General features: G+C 40.8%; 1 protein-coding gene across 4 annotated transcripts in view; it reads right to left on the reverse strand.

The window, feature by feature from the left end:
• The window catches only part of mlphb (melanophilin b), a 127,596-nt gene that overhangs the window by 18,463 nt on the left and 82,724 nt on the right, over nucleotides 1-26,409 (reverse strand). For 3 of the 4 annotated variants that reach the window (XR_009809277.1, XM_061918651.1, XM_061918650.1), the window contains exons 5-13: nucleotides 17,492-17,533; nucleotides 15,140-15,198; nucleotides 13,252-13,335; nucleotides 7,934-8,000; nucleotides 7,569-7,801; nucleotides 4,442-4,519; nucleotides 4,145-4,378; nucleotides 2,123-2,272; nucleotides 1,965-2,033 (exon numbers count right to left, since the gene is read on the reverse strand). Coding sequence is in view for 3 of the 4 variants with exons in the window: in XM_061918651.1 (XP_061774635.1) it covers nucleotides 1,965-2,033; nucleotides 2,123-2,272; nucleotides 4,145-4,378; nucleotides 4,442-4,519; nucleotides 7,569-7,801; nucleotides 7,934-8,000; nucleotides 13,252-13,335; nucleotides 15,140-15,198; nucleotides 17,492-17,533 (1,016 nt within the window). In the remaining variant the exon portion in view is untranslated. The remainder of the gene's footprint in view (nucleotides 1-1,964; nucleotides 2,034-2,122; nucleotides 2,273-4,144; nucleotides 4,379-4,441; nucleotides 4,520-7,568; nucleotides 7,802-7,933; nucleotides 8,001-13,251; nucleotides 13,336-15,139; nucleotides 15,199-17,491; nucleotides 17,534-26,409) is intronic. The other variant, XM_061918652.1, reaches the window with a different exon arrangement.

Here is a 26,409-nt window from a genome sequence, read left to right on the forward strand (position 1 = left end):
TATATAGGGCACAGAGTGGGTGGGTACAGGCAGGCGTAGGGGCGTGGTGATTGGCTCATGTGTTACCTAGAAAGTGTATCCGTCTTTGGCGGCATGTTGAAATGATTTCACTGCGCTTGTTGAGGTATGACAGGTCTGGATGATGTATTATAAAAAAGTTTCTCTTTTAAGCAAAGGTTGCATCTTTTATTACCACTGTTGTAAGGTGTGCTGGATGCAAGAATTTGCCATGTTATCGAATAGTCAACATTATTTTCTTTGAGGTTCCAAATGTGCTTGCTGAGTTCTGTAGAATTTCGCAAGGTGTGGTTTCTAAAAGAGGCCTTGTGATTATTCTATCTGGCTTCAAACGCTCCTTCGGTTAATCCTACGTAAGTGTCGGATGTGCTAATGTCCTTGCGTGTTACCTTTGCTTGGTAAACGACTGATGTTTGTAAGCACCCCCCGTTGAGAGGGCAATCAGGTTTCTTGCGACAGTTACATTCCTTATTGGTTTCAGAGTCGTTTAGTCTGGGGGTAGGCAGTCCTTGATTTGTTGCATGTTGTTCATACAGCTGTAGCTCAATTTAATGTTGTTCTTGTTGAGTATTTTTCTTAGGGTGTTGCCTTTGGGGAATTGTTTGTCGATCAGAGTGAGGAACTTGTGGCCGATATTGGTTGAGACGTTTTTGCTGAATGGAGGGTTGTACCAGATGATGTTTTTTCGTTTTCTGCTCTTTTTTGGTTGGTTTCCTGGCGTGGGTTCATAGGTGAGGGTGAAGTTGGACAGAATCAACACAAAAATCAAGGACAAAACACCACTCAACCAATGGAGAAATATGGCAGCAGTAATCAAATGGTTTAACAACATCCAAGACCAACAACAACACAACTTCATCTCCTTCGACATCGAATAATTTTACCCTTCCATCATGCAAGACCTACTGACCCAAGCACTAGACTTCGCCTCGGACTACGCCTGCCTGTACCCACCCACTCTGTGCCCTATATAAACCATTGTATGTGAATGCTTCCATTAAAATCTCCTGATGATTGAGGGAACCCCTCATGAAACAGTTCTGTAGAGATGAAGTAGTCTTGTGATTTTTTTCTCACACATACATATTGCGCTCTACCACGGTATCGAGCACTATTCTCTGGATAATCCAATCAAGACATATATATATATATATATATATATATATATATATATATATATATATATATATATATATATATATGTCGTGTTTGGAGGAAGAAGAATACTGAGTTGCATCCCAAGAACACCATACCTATTGTGAAGCATGGGGGTGGAAACATCATGCTTTGGGGCTGTTTTTCTGCTAAGGGGACAGGACGATTGATCCGTGTTAAGGAAAGAATGAATGGGGCCATGTATCGTGAGATTTTGAGCCAAAACCTCCTTCCACCAATGAGAGCTTTGAATGGTTGACCAAATACTTATTTTCCACCATAATTTACAAATAAATTCTTTAAAATTCCTACAATGTGAGTTCCTGGATTTTTGTTTTCACATTCTGTCTGTCACAGTTGGAGTGTACCAATGATGAAAATGACAGACCTCTGTCATAATTTTAAGTGGGAGAACTTGCACAATCGGTGGCTGACTAAATACTTGTTTGCCCTACTGTATATATATATATATATATATAACTATTATTTTATATATAACATTTTATCCATATTCAGGGTTACAATTTGAATATGTCTCGTGTATATTTTTCGTACACCATAAAATAAATATGTATAGATTTTAATCATTTTATTTTTAATATCCTTTAAATTGTTTTTTAGTGTATTGTTTTTTATTGTAATTAATAATAAGAGATGTTGTACTTGTTTTTGTAAACAATCAGCAGATTAATACATTTTGAGATCTGCTCTTGGCTGGGTAAACTTTTGTTTTTGTATGTTGAGATGTGGAACACAACCAGAATAAGAACATTGTACTCAGTCTTCTCCACCTTTAGTTTGTTGTCCAGCGGCAGTCCAGCAGAATTGAGAGCAGCCATCCTGTTCTCAATGTAAGACACCTTGGAATGATGGAAACGTTTTATGTAATAATATATAACGTTATTTCACATATTATATAAGACACATGGGCTGCAAGTGTTGGACTCACCTGAGTCTGAGTATTCTGCACATCAGCAGCAGCTTGGGCTATCTTGTCTTCCAGCTCAAACAGTAAAGCTGTAGAACTTTTGAAGTTGGACTTGGACTCGTCATCAGGCAAGTGACTTTTATTTTTAAGGCTTTCAATAGAAGAGTTTCTCTGAAATAAGCAACAAAACATGACAGCAGCTGAGTCAACGTACATTAATTGCACATTTGATTTGCAATCCATGCAGTCACAGAGAACATGCAAACTCTACACAGAAAGATCCTGGGTGGGTGTGGCGCAGTTGGGGTTCTTGGTTCAATCCCCACCTTCTACCAACTTCGTCACGTCTGTCGTGTCCTTGAGCAAGACACTTCACCCTTGCTCCTGATGGGTCGTGGTTAGGAGATGGCAGCTCCCGCCATCAGTGTGTGAAGGTGGTAATGGTGTCAAAGCACTTTGAGTAATCAAGTACTACACAAGTATAACCCATTTACCATTTACAAAGATCCCGAGCCCGGGATTGAACATAGAACCTACCCTGCGGGTACTCCGGGTTCCTCCCACCTCCAAATACATGCACCTGGGGATAGGTTGACTGGCAACACTAAATTGGCCCAGCGAATGTGTGAATGTGAGTGTGAATGTTGTCTGTCTGTCTGTCTGTGTTGGCCCTGCGATGAGGTGGCGACTTATCAAGGGTGTACCCCACCTTCCACCCAAATGCAGTTGAGATAGGCTCAAAGACCCCCTGCAACCCAGAAAACAGAATGGATGGATGTATGGAGGGATTTGCAATTCAAAAATTAAAACAGCATCCGCGTATAGGGGTCATTTGACTTATACGGGTCACAGGGCCAAAAGTCTTAGTTGGGAATAGTAAGGAATATGGCTTACCGGCCTTCAACCACCTGTTACCAGGCCAGCTCCAAAACATAAACCCTCCAACTTGTCCTAGGCTCGGTGGTCACCTCACTAAGAAGGTTTTGGAACTAGAAGCCCTAGCCACCTGGCTCATTTCATTGTGAAGGAACGGTGGTTCTACTCTGAACATTTCCTGGACAACTGATCTCCCTTAACCTGTCTTTCAGAGACAGTCCAAATTTGGAGTTCAGGAGCACCGTCTGGTTAGTCCGGTCAGTTCGTTACAAGGCTGTGTACTTTCCCCTCTGCTCTTTTCCCTGTACACAAGCTTCTGCACCTCCAGCCACCAGTCCATAACAAAGATTTAGCTTGTGGATGACACCACCTACATTAAGCTCATCTCAGTAAACAGTTACTATGTTTCCATGCACTAAATTTGTCTGATTTCTTAAATAGTTAGTTTTTTGTATTTTTACACTTTTGTGTGAAGTCCAGGTCTCCAATGCACACTCTCAGTTTTGACTTTTTGTCATACGCCATGTGCCTCCTGTACACTGGGGGACACTTATTTAATTTTAGCATGGATAACTGATTTACGTGATGTCAGACTAAGATTTCCTGATCCTTACAGCTTGTTTTAACTGATATCCGTTGTAATATTGGCCCCGATTACACATATTATGTCTACTACTACCAAAAATGTATCGGGTGGGATGCAAAGAAAAGTTCATTCAAAAGATTGATTGATGGAAGCAGTTTTAAATCCTAAGGAAAAGACCGTTTGTGGCCCGACTGATATCCAGAGGAAGTTTGCTATTGTTCTGGACTATCTTGCCCATTGTGCAGGAAGTTAATCAGTTAGCTTGCACGAACGCAGCGAGAAGAGGTTTGTGTACGCTTTATTAGTCGCCTTTAATTTACCTGCTTAATTATCTTTCATCTCATTTGTATTTTGTTCGGTAGTTTAAATTAAGATGGTATTTTACATTTCCTTAGCTACCTTCTTAAATAAATCTCAGTTTCTTTTTTTTGATGCACTTCAAAATGTCCTGTTCTTTTAATTTGTGAAGTAAATAAACGGTCTCCTCTTCATTACAAGTGTATGTTTTTCAGTTAGACTTCAGTCAGACAAAATGTGCTCTGTATGCTTTAAAAATATCTTCCAGCTGAACAGTACTGTACCTTCTGAGGGTTGGAGACCACAATGCTGCTCCTTGAAGATGTGAGAGTTGTGTCTTCCTGTGCTACTACCTCCTCTTGCAACTTGGCCTCGTCCTCATCACAACTCAGACTACGGTCGCTGATGTCGCCCGTCATCTCTTTCAGTTTTTGTCGAAGTTGATGCTCCTCCATTTCCACCTCTTCCCACTCGTGAGGAGAAGAAGCTCGGTCTGGAACCTGAGAAGCTTCACTGGTCTAAAGTAAATAAAACCAAAAGTAAGTTAATTTGTGACCCGAAGAGTAAACCAACTTTATTACCTGATGAAATGTCAAGGTGACCTGCAAGCGGTTCAAAAGCATCTCAACAGCTGACATCTGCCTGACCAACTCATTCATCTGCATGGAAAACATGTTTTACTTTCAAATGGCAATATTAGCAACACTGATATTTTAATCCCACTAGAACAAAACGCTGCTTCAGTGAGAACCATTGTTATTTTGTTACCAGGTCGGAAATATTCACATATAATTATATAATATTGATCATCCCAAAGGGACAAGCGGTAGGAATTGTATGGATTGAGGCTTCTTGTTCCTGCCTATACCACCCTTCAGAAGAGGAGCAAACCTGTTACCAGGACTGTTCAGATCTGGCCAGAGGGACCACTCTTCAAGCTGTACGACTTCGTCCAGACCACGGCATGGTCAGTGTTCGACCACCTGGAGCTGTAGGAGAGGACAGGTGCTGTACTGTCTTACAGTGGGGCAGAAAAGTATTTAGTCAGCCACCGATTGTGCAAGTTCTCCCACTTAAAATGATGACAGAGGTCTGTAATTTTCATCATAGGTACACTACAACTGTGAGAGACAGAATGTGAAAAAAAAAAATCAGGAATTCACATTGTATGAATTTTAAAGAATTTATTTTTAAATTATGGTGGAAAATAAGTATTTGGTTAACCATTCAAAGCTCTCACTGATGGAAGGAGGTTTTGGCTCAAAATCTCATGATACATGGCCCCATTCATTCTTTCCTTAACACGGATCAATCGTCCTGTCCCCTTAGCAGAAAAACAGCCCCAAATCATGATGTTTCCTACTTCACAGTAGGTATGGTGTTCTTGGGATGCAACTCAGCATTCTTCTTTCTCCAAACACGACAAGTTGAGTTTATACCAAAAAGTTCTATTTTGGTTTCATCTGACCACATGACATTCTCCCAATCCTCTGCTGTATCATCCATGTGCTCTGTGGCAAACTTCAGACGGGCCTGGACATGCACTGGCTTAAGCAGGGGGACACGTCTGGCACTGCAGGATTTGATTCCCTGTCGGCGTAGTGTGTTACTGATGGTAACCTTTGTTACTTTGGTCCCAGCTCTCTGCAGGTCATTCACCAGGTCACTGTTCTCATGATCATTTTGACCCCACAGGATGAGATCTTGCGTGGAGCCCCAGATCGAGGGAGATTATCAGTGGTCTTGTATGTCTTACATTTTCTGATAATTGCTCCCACAGTTGATTTTTTCACACCAAGCTGCGTGCCTATTGTAGATTCACTCTTCCCAGTCTGGTGCAGGTCTACAATTCTGACAGTTTGAGGCTGTGGACAGCTGTCTTATATACAGATAACGAGTTCAAACAAGTGCCATTAATACAGGTAACGAGTGGAGGACAGAAGAGCTTTGTTTGAAGTGACCAAATACTTATTTTCCACCATTATTTACAAATAAATTCTTTAAAATTCCTACAATGTGAATTCCTGGATTTTTGTTCACATTCTGTCTCTCACAGTTGAAGTGTACCTATGATGAAAATTACAGACCTATGTCATCATTTTAAGTGGGAGAACATGCACAATCGGTGGCTGACTAAATACTTTTTTGCCCCACTGTATATAAGACACTGTACAAACACTGTCACTGTGGATAAGCGGACACCTGGAGCGTCATGTATTAAACGTGAGTAGGAATAAAAAACAACTAAATGGCTGGCGTACGCACATTTCTACAGGCTGTGGATACTTTGGCAACACACAGAGGAGGTCGTTCGAGCTTTATCAACATTTCATTTAATTATAAAAATGTGAAAACACAAAATAATTGTTTTCCCAATGCATTTAATGGGGGACATCTATTAATTTATTTAGGCAATCATTTTGCCGTCCTTGCTGTCACAATGTGTTTCTGTGACTCCAGCACATGTGCTTGGCCAGTCGGGTGAACAGCAGCCGCCGGGAGTTGGGGCACAAACGGGCCCCAGGGACATTGGAGGAATAGACCGACATTGTGTCACGTATGGCTGATACCGCAGGTAGCTCTCCTGTGTTCCAATAATGAACTGAGTAATCAAACTAGACTCACAGTATTTCGTATCCATTTGATACGCTAACATGTTTACATTTCAAAGAATGCAAACCAAATTATACACATTTTACACATGAAACTCTAATTTGGCTGTGAGCAGGCTATTCTATGAACACATTTTGCTGAAAGTTACACAAATTAAATTTTTATTTGGGGTAATTAGAGTAACCCACTCTTCTAAAGTTTTACGTGTCATTATAGCGACTATATTTTTAAACAGTGTGCCGCACTACTTTATCACCGGTAACCTTGCCTGTTTTGACCACATCCATCCATCATCTTCTTAACGTTCTTCGTGATTTTTGACCATTTATTTTTTTATTCCAGCCAGTGTGCGGTTCTCGGAGGCAGGCTCACAATCTAAACCGTCTTTCGTTCGCTCGAAACACGAGAGACACGCACCTCCTACTGACTCTTACTCAATTCTGATTGGGCAAAGTGTGCAGATCTTAGGAACACTGCTAATTTTTATATTTTTTATTTATAAAAGGGCGTGGTCAACATCTGCTGTCAATTACACATTAACTGGGATGTAACAAGGAAATGTGCTTGGATTAGTGTGCGTGCACACTTTAATAAATCTAAACTTTTTCTTTCGTACGTTTTCTGGATTTGAACGTATGCAGATTTTTAGTTGAAAATCCACGCAACTCTTAGTACATGAGGCCCCAGGTGAGGCAGGCACTAAAACCTGAGCTGGATGGCATGTTGGACAAGGTGCTCCTGGACTGTGTTTTTATCATTAATATTATTTTTGGTGTTGTTATCAACAATGTCACTATTATGATTGATTGTATTTGATCAATATTGATCATATGTTTGATGTTATTATCAACAATAAGTTTAATATGATTGATGTTATCAATATTGGTAATATGCTGATGAAAATATAAACAACAAAATTGCTATTGCTTGTGAATGTGTTGAAAACAATATCAACTTTAACAGCCATTTTGGATGAATGGAAAATGTGTACTTTGGAAATAAAGTGAATATATTTAATTAGATTCAAATGAATATTGATTTAAGTATTTACGATGATGTTTATGATAGGCTCTGCTGTTATTGATGACGGATGACCTGTGGTGGGTGAGGGTTGGGGTTGTTGAGGCTGTCCTGGGAGGTGTGTTGAAATTCTTGAGACGAGTAGACGGCATCGGACTGTCTGAGATCAAAGTCACACTCGTAGTCATCAGGACCCAAAGTGTAGAAAGTTCTGTTCTGAAGAAATCCTGCACTTCCACATGTAGAGCAGCTGAGGCGTGACGTGGAGCGAGATGCAACACTTGGCTGGTCTGAGTACACAGCATCTTCTACAAACACCACAGTTCAATGGCAGAGACAACATCACAATACTTACTATATTTACAGTATTTACTGTATTTAATGTACTTAATACACTTACATTATTCACTGTACTTTCTGTATTTACTTTACTTACTTACCTTGTTGTGAAGGCAATCCACCATCAGACCCAACATCCATGTTGAAGTCTTCACTTGTACTTTGATCCTTTAAAACACAAAGAATTTGCCAGCAACTACATTAACTCCTAAATGTATGTATCAACATCATCATCATTATCGTCATCATCATTGTCCTTGTCAATCTCATGCTATTCCTCATCTTCATCATCATTGGCAACATCACATTCCAAACATCTTTATCATCATCATCACAGTCATCACGGTCATCCTTATCCTTGTCATTATCTTTGTCATAATTTTCATCATCCTCACCATAATTTTCCTACCTCATTATCATTGTCATTTGTTCATCCTCGTTGTCCTCAGCATCATTGTCTTTATGATTCTCATCATCATTATACATCATTCTCATCAGCTTCCCTATCTTTATCAACTTTATCGTTATTATCATCCTTATATCGTCATCATCATCATCATTGTCCTTGTCATCCTCATGTACATCCTCATCATCATCATCCCCACCATCATCGATCATCGGCATAATCTTCATCATCATCTCATCATTCAGTCAATCAATCAAAATTTACTTATTAGCCCTTAATCACAAATGTCTCAAAGAGCTGCACAAGCCACAACGACATCCTCGGCTCAGATCCCACATTAGGGGAAAAAAAAACTCAACCCAATGGGAACAAAGAGAAACCCTAGAAGGGGCAACAGATATGGGGACCCTCGCCCTTGGGTGACCAGTGCAATGGATGCCGAGTGGATATGGTTAATAACGTGAGAGTCCAGTCCGTAGTGGGGCCAGCAGGGCATCCTCTTGCATGAAGACCAGTCGGAGCCCCGAGATGTCGCCAACTGATGCATAAGAAGTAATCCACCCCAGCCCCCAACTTGGGACAGCTACCGCTTCCTCCATTGAAGCTAATTCGTGGTCACCTGATGACCTCTCCACGCAGGAGAGGGGGTCGGAGCAGAAAAGAGAGACGGCAGATCAACCGGTTAAACATGGGTCTTTTTAAAGGCTAGAGTATACAAATGAGCTGTAAGATGGGACTTAAATTCTTCTCTTCAAACTGTTACAGATAGGACCCCAAATAGAAAACACTCTATAGCCCGCAGACTTTTTGGGCTCTTGAAATCACTAATAAGCCGGAAGTATTTGAACGCAGATTTTTGGCCCGGACATATGGTACAATACAATCAGCAAGATAGGATGGAGCTAGACTGTTTGGTATTTTATACTAAAGTAGTAAAACCTTAAAGTTTGCATTCATACTGTCATCATCACATAGTCATCACATTGTCATAATCTTCATCATCCTTCTCATCATTCACACTGTCATCATTCCCATCCTTATTTTGCTCATCATCACTGTAATTTTTTTACACTCATCATCATCTCCATCATCATCCTCACCATCATTTTCTTCACCATCCTCGTTATTTTTCTAATCATCCTCATTGTCTCCCACATCTTTATTATCAACCTCATCATCAACCTACATTTTTAATCTAAATATAAAGGTTAAATCTAAATCTAAATGTTAAATATAAACCTAAATGTTTAATATAAATTTTAAATCTAAATCCTAAATGTAAATCTTGAATCCAAACCCAGACGTTAAATCTAAATCTAAATGTTAAAACTAAAACTAAATGTTAGCGCCAAATGTCACGCCAAGTGTAAAAGTGAATATTATATTATGTCAATACTTCATTAATCTAAGGTCTCTCATCCACAAAGCCAGGCCCACATATCTGCTTACATCTTTCTCCCTGCAGAAGAAGGAACAGTAATAGATGCTTAATGATAAATGAATGCCAATAAAGTTGCATATTTTAAAAAAAATGTAAGCTCCAAACGAGTGAGTGTGCATGATGTGTTTCCTTAAAGAAATATTTGGAAACAAGACGCTTAAATAATTGATGGCTTCAGTTTGACGTTTGACAATGAATGGAATTGCTTTTTACCTCAAGGCAGTGTGCATGATGAATACACCTATTTGTATTTGGATGTGTCATTTTATTCCGTGATTGTGTCACATATGTACCTGTACATTACTTTGCTGCAATCACTTTGATGCAAGCTGCTGCAGCAGCCGGTCGACACACTCGCGTTGGACCTGTTCTGTAGAATATGTCTTAATTGTGAGCTAAATGGTAAAAACAAGATCATAAGGAGTGTAAAGTCATCATCTGGTCAGAGGTTTGGATGCCGATATACGCCTTTTGATATGTGACCTTTACATCTTTGTTCCTGTTCCTCGTAGCTCGACGCAGCACTGCTGGCTGAGTAGTGGCTGTGTCTTGGCTCACTGAGAAGCATGATTAACAACAGGGGTAGGGAACCAATGGCTCTCGAGTCAGATGTGGCTCTTTTGATGACCGCATCTGGCTCTCAGATAAATCTTAGCTGACGTTGCTTGACAAGATAAGTAATTATTAATTCCGCTGGTAATCACAGTGTTAAAAATAATGTTTAAAATATAAAATTTTTTCATGCATTTCAATCCATTCTATCGCACCTGTTCAAGAAATCGCATTAATGGTCAAAAGTATTTTTATTTATCATTGGTTAGCTTCAGAATAAAAATGTTATTAAAAAGAATAAGAGATGCACGCATTTAGTAGTTTTAATCTGGGAAAGTCCTAATGAAAGAGGAAGTGTAGAATTCTCTTGTAAATTGTGTTACAAAATGAGGACAGGAAGTAAATATCCATCCATCCATTTTCTACTGCTTGTCCCTTTTGGAATCACGGGCGGTGCTGGAGCCTATCTCAGCTGCATTCGGGCGGAAGGCGGTGTACACCCTGGACTAGTCGCCACCTCATCACAGGGCCAATACAGATAAACAGACAACATTCACACTCACATTCACACACTAGGACCAATTTAGTGTTGCCAATCAACCTATCCCCAGGGGCATGTCTTTGGAAGTGGGAGGAAGCCGGAGTACCCGGAGGGAACCCACGCAGTCACGGGGAGAACATGCAATCTCCACACAGAAAGATCCCGAGCCCGAGATTGAACTCAGGACTACTCAGGACCTTTGTATTGTGAGGCACATGCACTAACTCCTGTGCCAAATATGTGCCACTAAAATGCTATGAATTGGAAAGGGGGTAGGATTAAATAAGCTTGGCTTCTTCCTGCTCCTTTTCGAACATGTAAAGAGAAATATAAATGTGTGAACTATATGATTTATCAATTGTAATTGTATACATGTGTGAAATACATTTTGAACCAACCAACCAAATCTCTTAATAATACTTAAGTCAGTTATGGTTCACACATGAGATGAATAATATGTTATTTTTAAAAAGGTTAAAGATGTTCATAAAATTTCTTGTTCCTTGTACTTTGTGAACGCTTTTAGTTTGAACAGCTTTTTAAGGTGGATCATATTAGTACATTGTTAAACTTATTTGCTTAATCCATTCAATACTTTAATTCCACACATTGATACGCTAAATGGCTTCAGTGTTGTATGTGCATACACATATTTTAAAGTTTCTCTTCTTTTGTTGAGAAGAATTGTTGCACATTCCTGGGTAGCATGTTATAGTTTGCTTTGTACATAATTTTAGATGTTTGCAAATGCACCAAATCATCGAATTTCAATATGTTTGACTTAATAAATAAAGGGTTTGTATGTTCTTGATAGGCAGGATGGTGGTACAGGGTGCATGTGCCTCACAATATGAAGTCCTAGGTTCGATCTTTGTCTTTCTGTCTGGAGTCTGCGTGTTCTCCCCATGACTTTGCGGGTTCCCTCCGGGTACTCCGGCTTCCTCCCACCTCCAAAGACACCTGGGGATAGGTTGATTGGCAACACTAAATTGGCCCTAGTGTGTGAATGTGAGTGTGAATGTTGTCTGTCTATCTGTGTTGGCCCTGCGATGAGGTGCCAACTTGTTCAGTGTGTACCCCGCCTACCGCCCGAATGCAGCTGAGATAGGCTCCAGCACCCCCTGCGACCCCAAAAGGGACAAGCGGTAGACAATGGATAGATGGATGTTCTTGATATCTGACTGATCTTTTATGTAACAGTTAGTGAATGAAGTGTACTTTTGTAGTTATTTCCCCAAATTTCTGCACAATTTCTGCACAGTAACTCAGATATGAGCAAGCAGTATAAAATGTGAAGTGATTTTTGGTTTGCTTTATTCATTATTGAAATATTTTATTCATTATTGAAATATTTCTTGCCACCTTATGTTGTATATTTTTACATGAGATTTTTACATGAGATTTCCAGTTCATTTTTTCATCAATTATAAAAGTTGAAAATTTTATGTTTTTACTCTTTCAATATCCACTCTGTCTATTTGTATTTGTCTTTGACTTTCTCTTCTACTGTTACTGAATAGCATTGTTTTAGTTTTACAGAGATTTAATGATATTCTGTTTTTTTTTTAAACTATCACTTTAATTTCTTTATGTCTTCTGTTATTATTTGTATTATCATCTGTGTGTTCTCTTCTCAACAAAAAGCTGTCGTGTCATCCACAAGTAGTCCTAAATGTAAGATTTTTTTGTAACTTTACAAATGTCTTTTATATATATGTTAAACAAGTTAGGTCCCAGTATTGATCCCTGGGGTACTCCGCAAGATATTTCTAGCTCTGATGACGTGCTTTTGCCTATCTTAACGTATTGCTTTCTGTTGGTTGAGTAGCTTCTAATCCAGTTTGAGACCAGCCCTCTGATTCCATACAGTTCTAATTTATTGATTAGATGAGGCATTATGATTGGTAATCTGTTCTGTTATTTTGATCAATCCCGTTGATGAGATATTAGCTCAAAATCTGTATTGGTTCTCATCAAGTGTTGCACTTTTGTTTATGAATGTGTCTATTTTGATTTTAAATATATACTTAACATTTAAATTTAGATTTACCATTTACTTTTAACACTTTAAGATCACATTTAGATTTAAGATGTTGATTTAGGATTTAGATTGAACTTTTAGGTTTAGATTCAACATTTATATTTAGATTAACATTTAGGTTTAAATTTAAAATTTAGATTTAGATTCAAAATGTTTATTTGGATTTTAAAGATAGGTTTGGATTCAAGATTTATATTTAAGATTTAAATCTAATATTTAGATTTATGTTTTAACATTTAGATGCATCATTTTGAACGAACATATCATCGAAACTTAAATGTGATTAAAATGACTTAAATGTGAGAAAAGTGAGTTACAGTAAATGTGAGAAAAAATCTGCAAAAAAATTGTAGCTGGACTTTTACATTTTGCTCAACATATTGTGCAACATCAATATCAAACAACAAATAATGCCATGGTGCTGAGTTAGTTTTTTACCTGATTAAATTGTCTTGCTCTGACGTCACAAAGGTCACCGATATCAATGGGATTAACAGTCAGACGCCATCTGTTTTTTTTCATCTTTTGGGAGAATAAAGGACAGAAAAACAAAATGAAAAATTAAGAATCTTTATCAAGACAAGATGATTATTTTTGTTGAAAAACATTATGTTGTAGTGAACTCATAGGTGAAGCATGAAAAATTACAAATGTTGGTCTTGATTATATATCAATACCTCCTTTAAACAACTGTTTATGGTTATATATATTAATAGCACATTCATTAAACTAGAGTGTCAGAAAAGTTCCAGGCCTGGTGTGATACAATTAATCTTGATAAAATTCAGATTTAAACTACAAGTTTTCTGTTTGGAAGTAATCCCGTGAAGTCAAACACACACAAGGATTTTTAATTAATCTTCTACATGTTGTCCAAGTCTTCAAAGGGTATCATTAATGACCCCTTGAGATTAGTAGGAAAAAAAATCACACAGGGTCAGGTTGGAGGTTTTTCAAGGGACGGCGATGTTCTCCTCGGACGTGTTGTTATAGAGAAGCAGCTATGAGTGGTCCTGCCACCACTCGCCTCTTCTCACACCGCAGTATATCTTTGTGAACGTGCTGCTTGGCAAAAACTCACAGTGGATGATGACATCCAGACATGCAGTCCTGGAACATTTCTGACACACCTTGTAGTAGTGAAGAATAAGTGTAGCTTGTGCATCAGCTAATAGATTTTTGTGTATGTTAACAATAAGCTTATGTTAAGTTTACTACTGTTCTAGTCTTTACAAATGAAACCACTTAAAACATTTATATACCTAGTTTTTATTAGACACATATTTAAACAGAGAGAAGCAGAATATTAAAGAATACGGGAAAAGAATTCAAATACAGTCATGAATTCATTTGTATCTAAGTGAGGAAAATACTTATTTCATCCCCTAGTTAGCAAGAACGTACTCCTAATTACAACTCATCAAGCGTCTGATCTACATTTTGTACTAAGACTAAAATAACAAGGAGCCTACTAAAGTTTGTAATAAGTATCAATTGAAGATACTGTTACTAGGCATGTCGCAGGTAATATAATATTATTGTGTGTACAATTTATAACAAGTACACAATTGGTTCAGTCCATTCTATCAAATGATTTCCTGTGTACTACCTGTTTTCACCATGGAGACCATGGTGAAAACCTGTGCTGTTTTGTTAGGGCAATGTACTCTATTGAGTTATTTCTTGTTTTCTTACACGTCTGAGTATCATTTGTATCAGTATGCACTCATTTCAGTGTTTCCCAAGTTTGTTGCTGTGGTCAGGAGGCAGTCTTTGCCTTTAAGTTGAATGCATACCAGTCTTGTCTTTTTTTTGAGTCCTACAAAGTCTTTATACTGTAAGTGCTGTACTTATTGCACGCCAAGATTGTATCATGCATCTAAATTGTAGTAAAATGATTAATGCTAGTCAGTAGCATGTATATGGCATATCCCATATAAATTTGCATTAAGCTAGGACTTTTATTTTAATGTATTTATTTTACATATACATGTCACAGATACTTTTTTGTTATAGTGGCACGTTTTTATTCATGTATGTTCACTTTTAAAGTTTGTTTTTAAGTAAAAACTCCTAAAAGGCTCACAAATAGAGACAATCTGTTGAAGTAGTAAGAAGTGATGATAGTGCGAGCACAACAGACTTTTTATATCGGAATTTTCACGTCAGACGTTTAGGATGCAGACCCATATAATCCAATACCTGTTTTATTTTGTTTTTTTGCTCATATCAGATTGATATCTGATATAAATATTGGATCGAGGCATTCCTTGTCACAAAAACATTTTCGCAATATGACTTTTAAATAGGGAATGATTTTGCATACCTGATGGTAGTGTTGAGAATCAATGACATCCATGCCAGCATCTTCAAATCCAACTGCTGCTACAAAAGATGATCACGTCAATACTATTCTATTAATTAGGATTATTATGTTATTTCAATTCTATAAATTAGGATTATTGTGTACATTATATTCAATTAATTATGATTATCATGTCAATGGTATTTTATTTATTATGATTATCTTGTCCATTATTTTTTTAAATTATGATCTACAAGTCAATTTCTTTCTAGTATTTATGATAATCAAGTAAATTTGTTATAATAATTATGATAATGTCTTCAATCAGATATAATTATAATGTAGTTGTTGTTATATCAATTGTGATACTACTGCTTATTGAGGCATAATTTCGTTGTAATGAAACTTTAGTCTTGATTTTTAATTCTCTTTCATGGAACTTTTGGATATATATTTTTTTATTTTAGGTATAGGTATATATATTTTTATTTACAATAGAGTAGAGTATTTTAACCGATCAGATTGAGGGCATTTCATAGTGCCCTACTACTGTAACCAAGCAATATGGTGTGAGTATACTGAAAATCAGTACAACTGCCATTTATTTCCCCCCCAAGAATGGTTCTTATGTGTGCATAGGGCACTTGTAATGTGGATATACGGAATCTGGAGAGACTACCATCCTATTTCCAAAATCGAAGACAAACTACAAAAATGTCTTTGCTGGATCAAATTGTGGGAAACCACATTTTCAACTGAAGGTGAAGAACATCAACATGCACAGAATGCAACAATGGATGAATGGAATGGATGGAAAATAAACTTTTAATAAATCCTAAAGATTTAGAATGATGTCCATTATTCAAAAGATTACACAAGTTACTTTCCTTTAAAAGTTTTTTTGATCGTTGATGACACATAGGACTTTATGTGTAATCCCAGGCCGACCGAAGAAACATTATGGGGGTGATCTACTAAAGGTTTGCATGCATTGTGACAAGAGCAAACGTGACGGCACACAAAAAGCTGATCTACTAAACATGTGCGCAGATAATTGTGTTTCTTAAGTAAGCAAAATAAGGAGGGCAATCTTTTTAGCGTGTATGCGTTCATGAATACGCAGAATATATGCTGATCATCAGAACCCGCACAATACGGAACAATGCAAATATACCGAGCCCAATGCAATTTATCACGGCTAATCACTTTTCTGTGGCCGTTATTTTGAATCTTTATTTTGTACGTCTAAAATGTACAGTTTATGAAAACTGGCACAGTTACACACTGTTATGTGAAAGGAGGCGATCGCGCAGCAAAGACAGATGATGGACAGATTGTCCTATTTTTTTGTATGTCAAAATATTCAGATTGTCAGAAATAAAGAAAAATACATATATTCAGCAATATCCTTTTATAATTTTATAACTGCTAGTCACGGTCATTCAATGTTGGTTTCCAGCCATGCCGCTTACGTGGCGTTATTTCTCCAGATTCTCTGAACCTTTTGATGATATTATGGACCGTAGATGTTGAAATCACTAAATTTCTTGCAATTGCACTTTGAGAAGCGTTGTTCTTAAACTGTTTGACTATTTGCTCACACAGTTGTGGACAAAGGGGTGTACCTCGCCCCATCCTTTCTTGTGAAAGACTGAGCATTTTTTGGAAAGCTGTTTTTATACCCAATCATGGCACCCCCCTGTTCCCAATAAGCCCGGACACCTGTGGGATGATCCAAATAAGTTTTTGATGAGCATTCCACAACTTCATCAGTATTTATTGCCACCTTTCCCAACTTCTTTGTCACGTGTTGCTGGCATCAAATTCTAAAGTTAATGATTATTTGCAAAAAAAAAACGTTAATCAGTTTGAACATCAAATATGTTGTCTTTGTAGCATATTTGATAGAATATTGGGTTAAAAATTATTTGAGAATCATTGTTTTCCATTTATATTTACATCCTACACAATTTCCCAACTCATATGGAAACGGGGTTTGTAAATTAGACGGTATGCACCAGTTATCATGTGCACATTCAGTCTTAGTAGATCATCTATTTAGCGTGTGGTATTTGAATCTTAGTAGATCAGGCCCATTGTTTTTTGGCAAAAATAAAGCAGCTCAATGTAATAGTTTTATGTTTTGTCGACGACACGTAGGCGTTTGTGTGTACCTATGTGCCTACTGAAGAAACATATTGTTTTTTAAGAATGGCAAACATCAATATTTAGCTTAATGTTGGAGTTTTTAGCTTGGTTGATGACACATACTGTCGGCCTACTTTATAGCTACAGGCCTACTGTAGAAATGTATTGTTTATCAAGAAAAGTGGATTATTTTTTTTCGAAACACATAAGTCTGATTCCACTTACTGTGAAGTTCAGGGTTGCTCTGTGTGTCGTAGTCACCAAGTTCTAGGAAAGATGCAGAAATAAACAATGATTTATATTCATCAAGTTCTAGAAAAAAAGTAGAAAAAAGCAATGACTCATAATATCAAGGCTTGGAAGAGATAAAGAAAGAAACAATATTTCAGTCACCACGTTCAAGAAAAGATGCAGAAAGAAGCAATGATTTGTATACATCGAGTTTTAGAAAAGATGCAGAAATAAGAAATATTCTGTATTCATAGAGTTTAGAACAGATGCAGAAATAAGCAATGATTCAAATTCAATACATTCTAGAAAATATATAGAAAGAAGAAAGGAATTGTATGCATCACATCTTGGAAAATATCTGTAAAGAGGCAATGATTTTTTTATAAATTCTAGAAAATATATAGAAAAAAAAGCATTGTGTCACAGTCATCACGTTCTAGATAGGATGCAGGAAGAAAAAATGATTCATACACACAGAGTTCTAGGGAAAATGCAGAAAGAATAAATATTTTGTTTTCATCGAGTTTAGAAAAGAAAGCAATGATTTGTTACGTTCAAGAAAGGATGCAGAAAGAAGTAATAGTTTGTATTCATTATGTGTCACACCTGGGTGAAGTCTTGTCTGGGTTTCGTCTGGTTTCATGTTTTTTCATTTCCTGTTTTATTTTGAAATGCTGACTCTGCCTCTCGTTTCAGATCACTTGCCCTTCCTCCTGTTTCACTGGTCTGACGTCCTTCCTGATTGCCTGATTGTGCCCACCTGTGTCACCCTCCCTCATTTGTATAAATGTCTCGCCCTCCTCATGTCCTGTGCCAGTGTTTCGTATCTTTTGTGCGTACCTCCAGCGTTCCATGTCCACAGTCATTGCCACGTTTTTGTACCCTTTTGATCCACGGGACTTTATTTGTTTGTAAACCTTTTTGTCAGGTAAGATTAGCTTCTTAGCATTGCCTCCGTTGGAGCGCTTTTTGTTGTATTTTGCATTTGGTATTCTTAGCACCTTTTTTCCCTCCGTTGCTGGAGCGTTTTGAGTTTATTGAGATTTTTGTTAGTTTAGAGGTTAGGTAAGCTCTGTTTTGATAGCCTGTTTAGTTTCTCCCCTTTTGGACCCTTTCCCTTATCCAAATAAATACATTTTCTTAAAATCCTGCATCTGTGTTCAGAGTCCTGTTCTGGCCGTGACAGTACACTCTGGCCAGTATGGACACAGCAGGATTGAAGCAACGGGCTGCGGCACTTCACGCGCAGGAATCCCGCCTCTCCGCTGATGAGGAGCAAGTGGCACTTTTGGACCAGAGAATCCAGGGAATCGCTCAAACCCAGGAAGACTTCAGGACCGCTGTTACCACCCAGGTGGGCCAACTTGCGGAACAGGTGCAACTTCTGCTCACTCAAATGACCAGGCCTGGTCCCGCACCCCCTGTCCCTGAGCTACAGCCAGCCACCATGATTCAGGTACCCTCCATCATTCATAGTGGAGTGGGAGCCCAATTGGCCCCCCCTGAACGCTTTGCGGGCGAACCCGGACAATGTAAAGAATTTATCATGGACTGCAAGATGCATTTTGAACTTTCGCCCCACGCATTTCCCACCGATCGTGCTAAAGTGTCGTTCATGATCTCCTATCCGGCTGGGGGAGCAAAGAAGTGGGCCATGGCCGAGTGGTCCAGGGCCTCTCACATATGCAGCTCACTCAGACTTCACAGCGACTCTCTTAAAGACATTTGATCCTGTTTCTTCTGATCGCGAAAGGGCTAGAGAGCTCAGCAGGATTCGTCAGGGGAAAGAATCAGCGTTAGATTACGCAATTCGTTTTCGAACCCCGGCTGCAGAGAGCGGATGGAACGCTACAGCACTCTATGACTTCTTCCTTAAGGGACTGGCCGACCCTGTTCTGGAGCGACTCCTACCCATTGACCTACCTGCGAACCTGGACGACCTCATCGCCCTCGCCATCCGGACAGACCAAAGACTACGGGAGTTAAAATTTCTCCAAGGAGGCCGTCCGGATCAAGCTCACCCGTCTGTTTTCCCTCACCACCAGTTGTGCTCCAGGTCCTCAAACAGTACGGCTACACCATCCCCTGCCTGAAAGCGGCGACAACCCCATGCAGTTGGGCCGGGCATGACTCCCTTTGGCAGAGCGCCAGCGTCTCCTCAAGGAGGGTCGATGTTTCTATTGCGGGGAGGTGGGCCATCTTGTGGCCGCCTGCCTTTCCAAGTTAACCCAGGTGAGGGATCAGAATCCGGCCTCAAGAGCTACCTCGCGTGCCTTGACACCAATTAAGGTAACCAATGACTCAATCAGTATAGTATTAGATGTTTTAATTGACTCTGGGGCTGATGAGAACTTGATGGACTGGGGTTTAGCCAAGAAATTTGGCGTGAAAACAAGGGTCATCACACCACCCCTTAAGGCTAACGCTCTTAATGTTAGCGCTTTATTCACAATCACCCATATCACAGAACCCGTAGCCATAGACATTGATAACCACCACAAACTATTGAACTCTTTTTTTTGTTTCACTTACCAGCATGCACGCTGGTACTCGGACATCCATGGCTCGTTTCCCACAACCCCCACATAGACTGGCCCACAGGCAAAATCAGGGTCTGGGGAAGGAACTGCGTGGGGAAGTGCATGAGTGTTAGTGCTCCAGCAAGAACGAATATCCACTGTTTCTGCTCATTTTGCCACAGAACTACAGCACCCAGATTTGACTTCTCTACCTCCATGCTACAACCACCTGAAGGAGGTCTTTAGTAAGGCAAGAGCTACATCGCTTCCACCACACAGCCCTTATGATTGCGCTATAGACCTCATTCCTGGATCTACCATCCCCAAAGGGCGTCTTTACTCTGTTTCAGGTCCCGAGAGACAGGCTATGAAAGATTACATAGAATCTTCACTTAAGGCGGGACTCATCCGTCCCTCGTCACCTGCTGGAGCAGGGTTATTCTTTGTAGACAAGAAAGATGGGACCCTGCGACCATGTATAGACTATAGTCCCCTCAACGACATAACAATAAAAAAATCGGTACCCTCTTCCACTAATATCGTCAGTTTTCAATCAGCTCCAGCAAGCCAAAGCTTTTACCAAGCTTGACCTACGCAATGCTTACCACCTCATTCGCATTAGGAAGGGTGATGAGTGGAAAACCGGATTTAACACCCCTAGTGGCCACTATGAATACCTAGTAATACCTTTTGGTCTCACTAATGCCCCTGCCATATTTCAGGCCTTGATTAATGATGTACTCAGAGACTTTTTGGACCATTTTGTTTTCGTCTATCTTGATGACATATTAATCTATTCCGACAATCTGGACATTCACAGGCACCATGTCAGCCAGGTTTTGCAACTGCTTCTGGAAAACCACCTGTATGTAAAAGCTGAAAAATGCAAATTCCATGCAGACACCATTTCCTTCCTGGGCTTCATTGTAGCCCCTGGAAGAGTCCAAATGGATCCGGCTAAAGTTAGCGCGGTGGCCAACTGGCCAACACCTGATAGTCGTAAGAAGGTTCAGCAATTCCTCGGTTTTGCTAACTTCTACAGACGATTTGTCAGAGGCTTTAGCGCGATAGCTTCCCCTCTCCATGCTCTGACTTCTCCACAGGTGCGCTTCTACTGGTCTCCGGAGGCAGAGAGGGCCTTCCATGATCTCAGGCACCGCTTCACGACTGCACCCATCCTCACGCTGCCAGATCCACAACGCCAATTTGTAGTAGAGGTGGACGCATCGAACGAGGGAATTGGCGGGCTTTTATCCCAAAGACTGGAGGCAGATGGTAAGACCCACCCCCGCGCTTTTCTGACTCGCCGGTTGAGCCCTGCGGAACGGAACTATGATGTTGGCAACAAGGAACTCCTGGCGGTTAAGGTAGCGCTGGAAGAGTGGCGACATTGGTTAGAGGGGGCACAACATCCTTTCATAGTTTGGACTGACCACAAGAATCTGGAGTATATTCGACAAGCCAAGAGACTGAATTCACGTCAGGCCAGGTGGACATTGTTTTTCAACCGTTTTAACTTCACGTTGTCTTACAGGCCGGGGTCCCGCAATGTCAAGTCAGACGCTTTGTCACGCCTCTACGACCCCGAGCCTGTTGCCAAGGTACCAGAGCCCATCCTTCCACTGAACTGTGTGGTTGGAGCGGTCACTTGGCAGATAGAACAGGAAGTAAGGCATGCTAACGGTGGGACCCCACCACCTAGTGGGTGCCCAGAAAATTGCTTGTTTGTCCCTGTCAATCTGCGCCCACAGGTGATCCATTGGGCTCACACCCTGCTGCTTACCTGTCATCCTGGGGTCCGGAGATCTATGTTTACCATCTCACAGCGGTTCTGGTGGCCATCCATGGAGGCGGGGGTCCGGGAGTACATCGAGGCGTGTCCGGTCTGCGCTCGCAATAAAACATCCTCCGGGTCACGTGTTGGACTTCTACAGCCTCTGCCCATCCCCTCCAGACCATGGTCGAACATCTTTATGGACTTCGTCACGGGCCTCCCGGTCTCAAGAGGTAACACCACGGTGCTCACCGTGGTCGACCGATTTTCCAAGATGACTCATTTTATTGCCTTGCCAAAGTTACCCACAGCCAAAGAGACTGCACAGATATTAATGCAGCATGTTTTTAGAATTCATGGGTTTCCCACAGACATTGTATCCGACCGGGGGCCCCAATTTATCTCACGGTTCTGGAGGGAGTTCTGCAGACTCATCGGAGCTACAGCCAGCCTGACATCAGGATACCACCCGGAGTCAAACGGCCAGACCGAGCGCCTGAACCAACAATTTGAAACCGGACTCCGATGCCTCGTGTCCCAGAACCCAACAACGTGGAGTTCCCACCTGGTCTGGGTGGAATATGCCCATAACTCCTTGCCCACCTCTGCCACTGGCTTCTCCCCCTTCAAGTGTGTCTACGGCTACCAACCGCCAATGTTCCCAGACTCTGAACCTGAGGTTTCCGTGCCTTCAGCCCACGCCCTGGTGCGCAGATGCCGTCGCATCTGGCTTGCGGCCCGAAAAGTGCTCGCTCGCCAAGAAGATCGGGTCAAGAAAGCAGCCGACCGAAAACTCCGCCCAGCACCTGATTACCAACCAGGAGAGAGAGTATGGCTGTCCTCCAAAGACCTGCACCTCAAGGTTCCCTCTAAGAAATTGGCGCCAAGATTCGTGGGACCCTTCCCCATCTCCAAGGTCATCAGCCCTGCAGCAGTACGCCTATGTCTACCCAGGTCACTCCGTGTCCACCCAACCTTCCACGCCAGCCAAAGAGAATCCTATGGTCCCAGTCACCAAACCCCCCCCCGCCGCTCGAAGCAGCAGATGGAGGCCTTCTGTACCGGGTCAAGAGACTGTTAGCGGTACGTAAAAGAGGTCGAGGAAGACAGTTTTTAGTGGATTAGGAGGGGTATGGTCCTGAAGAAAGAGTGGGTACCCCAACGGAACATTGATGACCCCTCCCTGATCGAGGACTTCTATATACTCCACCCTGAGGTCCCTGGGCCGTCAGGAGTCGGCCCTAGAAGGAGGGGTTCTGTCACACCTGGGTGAAGTCTTGTCTGGGTTTCGTCTGGTTTCATGTTTTTTCATTTCCTGTTTTATTTTGAAATGCTGACTCTGCCTCTCGTTTCAGATCACTTGCCCTTCCTCCTGTTTCACTGGTCTGACGTCCTTCCTGATTGCCTGATTGTGCCCACCTGTGTCACCCTGCCTCATGTGTATAAATGTCTCGCCCTCCTCATGTCCTGTGCCAGTGTTTCTTATCTTTTGTGCGTACCTCCAGCGTTCCATGTCCACAGTCATTGCCACGTTTTTGTACCCTTTTGATCCACGGGACTTTATTTGTTTGTAAACCTTTTTGTCAGGTAAGATTAGCTTCTTAGCATTGCCTCCGTTGGAGCGCTTTTTGTTGTATTTTGCATTTGGTGTTCTTATCACCTTTTTTCCATCCGCTGCTGGAGCGTTTTGAGTTTATTGAGATTTTTTTTAGTTTAGAGGTTAGGTAAGCTCTGTTTTGATAGCCTGTTTAGTTTCTCCCCTTTTGGACCCTTTCCTTTATCCAAATATATTTTCTTAAAATCCTGCATCTGTGTTCAGTCCTGTTCTGGCCGTGTCATTATGTTTACAAACGATTCAGAAAGAAGCAATAATTTGTATTCTGCACACTCTAGAAAATTTGCATGGAAAAAGTAATAATTTTCATCAATTTTCTTTCGTTATTTTACTACCACAAAAACTACGTCAAGATGGACACAAATCTTTTTTGAATTTGGACTGCTTTTTTTTACTGCTTTGCACTGTATTGTTTACATTGTACACCGCGAGGGTTTTGTGCAGCAGTGATGCCATTAACACTCGCGATCAGCTGTTAGCCCTCTGTAGCAAAGCAAAGATTATCGGCGAAAGACCTGATATTCACCGCAAGCTGAAGAAATGTCGTGCTTGGAGTAAAGTGCCGCCACAAGACGAGACGCTTCAAACCTGTCTTATCCTAGGTCATCACCGGGAATGAAAGATCTATTCCGAATAAGATTGACGACCTAGCTGTACTAGCTTGACATCAGACGGAATTCCAGGAATGTAACCTCATGCCTTTCACGGAGACCTGGCTAAGGGAGCTAACATCAGACTCGGATGTTAAACTTGATGGTTATCAGCTGATGCGGGCTGACAGGACCAATGAAAGTGGTAAGAGGAAGGCTTGTGGGCTGGCTGTGTTTGTGTACCATAGTGTAATATAATGTACATCACTAATAAAGAACAACTCTGATGTAAAGATTTCGAAAATGCTGGCTCTGCATGTGATGTCCTGCACTCAGTAACAAACAGGCCACAGACACAGTTCCCACAGCCCCTATTCTTCCTTACTGGAGACTTTAATCATGCCTCTCCCTCACACAATATGTCACAACACAGGACATTTTCTATGCAAACACCAAGGAAACATACACCTCATCTCGTCTCTCTCCCCCTGGAAGATCAGATCACAAACTGGTGCACCTCCCGTCTGTGTACAAACCTTGTACAAACCTCTTGTACACAGACCAGCTGTCACCCACACTTTTAAAAGATGGTCAGATGAGATGCAAGAAGCTCTTAAGAACTGTTTTACAAATGTAAAAGAACACATTTTGAAGTGCATCGATGGTAGTAAACAAGAACCAGATTTATTTAAGAGAGTAACTAAGGAAATGTAAAATGCCGGCTTAATTCGAACTGAACAAAATACGAATCAGATTAAAAATGAAGTATGTACTGTATATTGAAAGCGAATAGTAATGCGTACACAAACCTCTTCACGCTGCATTTGTGAAAGCGAACTGATTACGTTCCGCACAAGGGGCAAGATAATCCAGAATAATAGCAAATTCATCCATCCATCCATTTATGACCGCTTGTCCCTTCCGGGATCGCGGGGGGTGCTGGAGCCAATCTCAGCAACCTTCCTCTGGAAATCAGTCAGGGCATAAACTTTTCCTTTGGATTTAAAACTCCCTCCATTACTTCACAGAGCCTTATGAATGGACTTTGAGACATTCAAAAGTTTTGTTTCCATGATTTTCGTATGAAAATTCCTTTGAAAAAACGTCTTTCTTTGCATCCTACCCGATACAATCTTGGTAGTAGCGTCATGTCCGTAGCTCAATCCAAGATCATTTCTTGATGCTGTCTGCTATTTAACGTCAGCAAAGCCAATAGAGACATATTTGTAATCAGTTCCAATATTACGGCAGACATTAGTTAAAACAAATTGTAAGGATTGCAAATCCTAGTGTGACATCATAGGTCAACCGGAAAAGTAAATCAGTTATCCTTGCTAAAATGAAATAAGCGGCAAATGACCAATAGTCTCATTTGAGAGTGTGAATGGACACTTAGAGTTCACACGAAGGTGTGAAAATACAAAAAAAATCTCACTATTTGAGAAATCAGACTAATTTAGTGCATGAAAACGTAGTAATTGACAGTCTCACACACTCATTCCCGACTATATATAAAGGTCATCCTCATCTGCAGGAGGAAGATGGAGGAACAGCAGCAGCAGAATGATTTCAGTGGAGTCTGGAAGGGCCTGAAAACCACTTCAGGTCAAAAGGTCACCAACACAGAACTGGTTAGGGATCAGGAATGGGTGAATGACCTGAATACTTTCTTCAACAGATTTGAACAGCCATCCACCCCACCCCCTACCCGTTCACATTCAACTCTGCTGCACCGACCACTGTCTGTCATTGCTGCTGACTGGGTCACTCCCACTTCTTCCCCCTGCCTATCATCACTCTCTGCTCCCTCCATTGTCATCCCACCCCCACACTTCCAACAGGCAGCCCACCTGTTCTAGCCTGTCATCCACAACAGCCTGAGCGAACAGAGAACTGAGGAGACTAAAGGTCAGGAAGGCAGTTGGTCTAGACTCAGCTCATCAGCTCCAGACTCCTCAAGGCATGTTCAGACCAGCTTTTAGGGGTCATGGAGCACATGTTCAATCCGAACCTGAAACTGGGAAGAGTACTAACACTCTGGAAAACATCCTGCGTGGTTCTGGTGCCAAATACGTCCCGCCCCAAATATTTTAACCACTACAGGCCAATGGCACTGACATCACATCTGATGAAGACCTTGGAGAGGCTGGTCCTTTAACATCTGTGCCCCCTGGTGAGCAGATCAATAGATTACCTGCAGTTTGTCTATAAGCCAGGCATTAGGGTGGATGTCGTCGTCATCTACTATTCTACCTCATGCAGAGATATCTTTCACACCTGGAGAGGACTGGGATCAGTGTGAGGATCATGTTCTATGATTTAACCAGTGCTTTCATACAGCCAATGCTTCTTCTTGAAACAATCTGGACTACACAGGAATCGACCTGCACTTGACATCCTGGCTCCTGGACGAC

Source organism: Nerophis ophidion, linkage group LG13 (assembly GCF_033978795.1).
Source record: "Nerophis ophidion isolate RoL-2023_Sa linkage group LG13, RoL_Noph_v1.0, whole genome shotgun sequence".
In the NCBI taxonomy this organism is placed as follows: domain Eukaryota; kingdom Metazoa; phylum Chordata; class Actinopteri; order Syngnathiformes; family Syngnathidae; genus Nerophis; species Nerophis ophidion.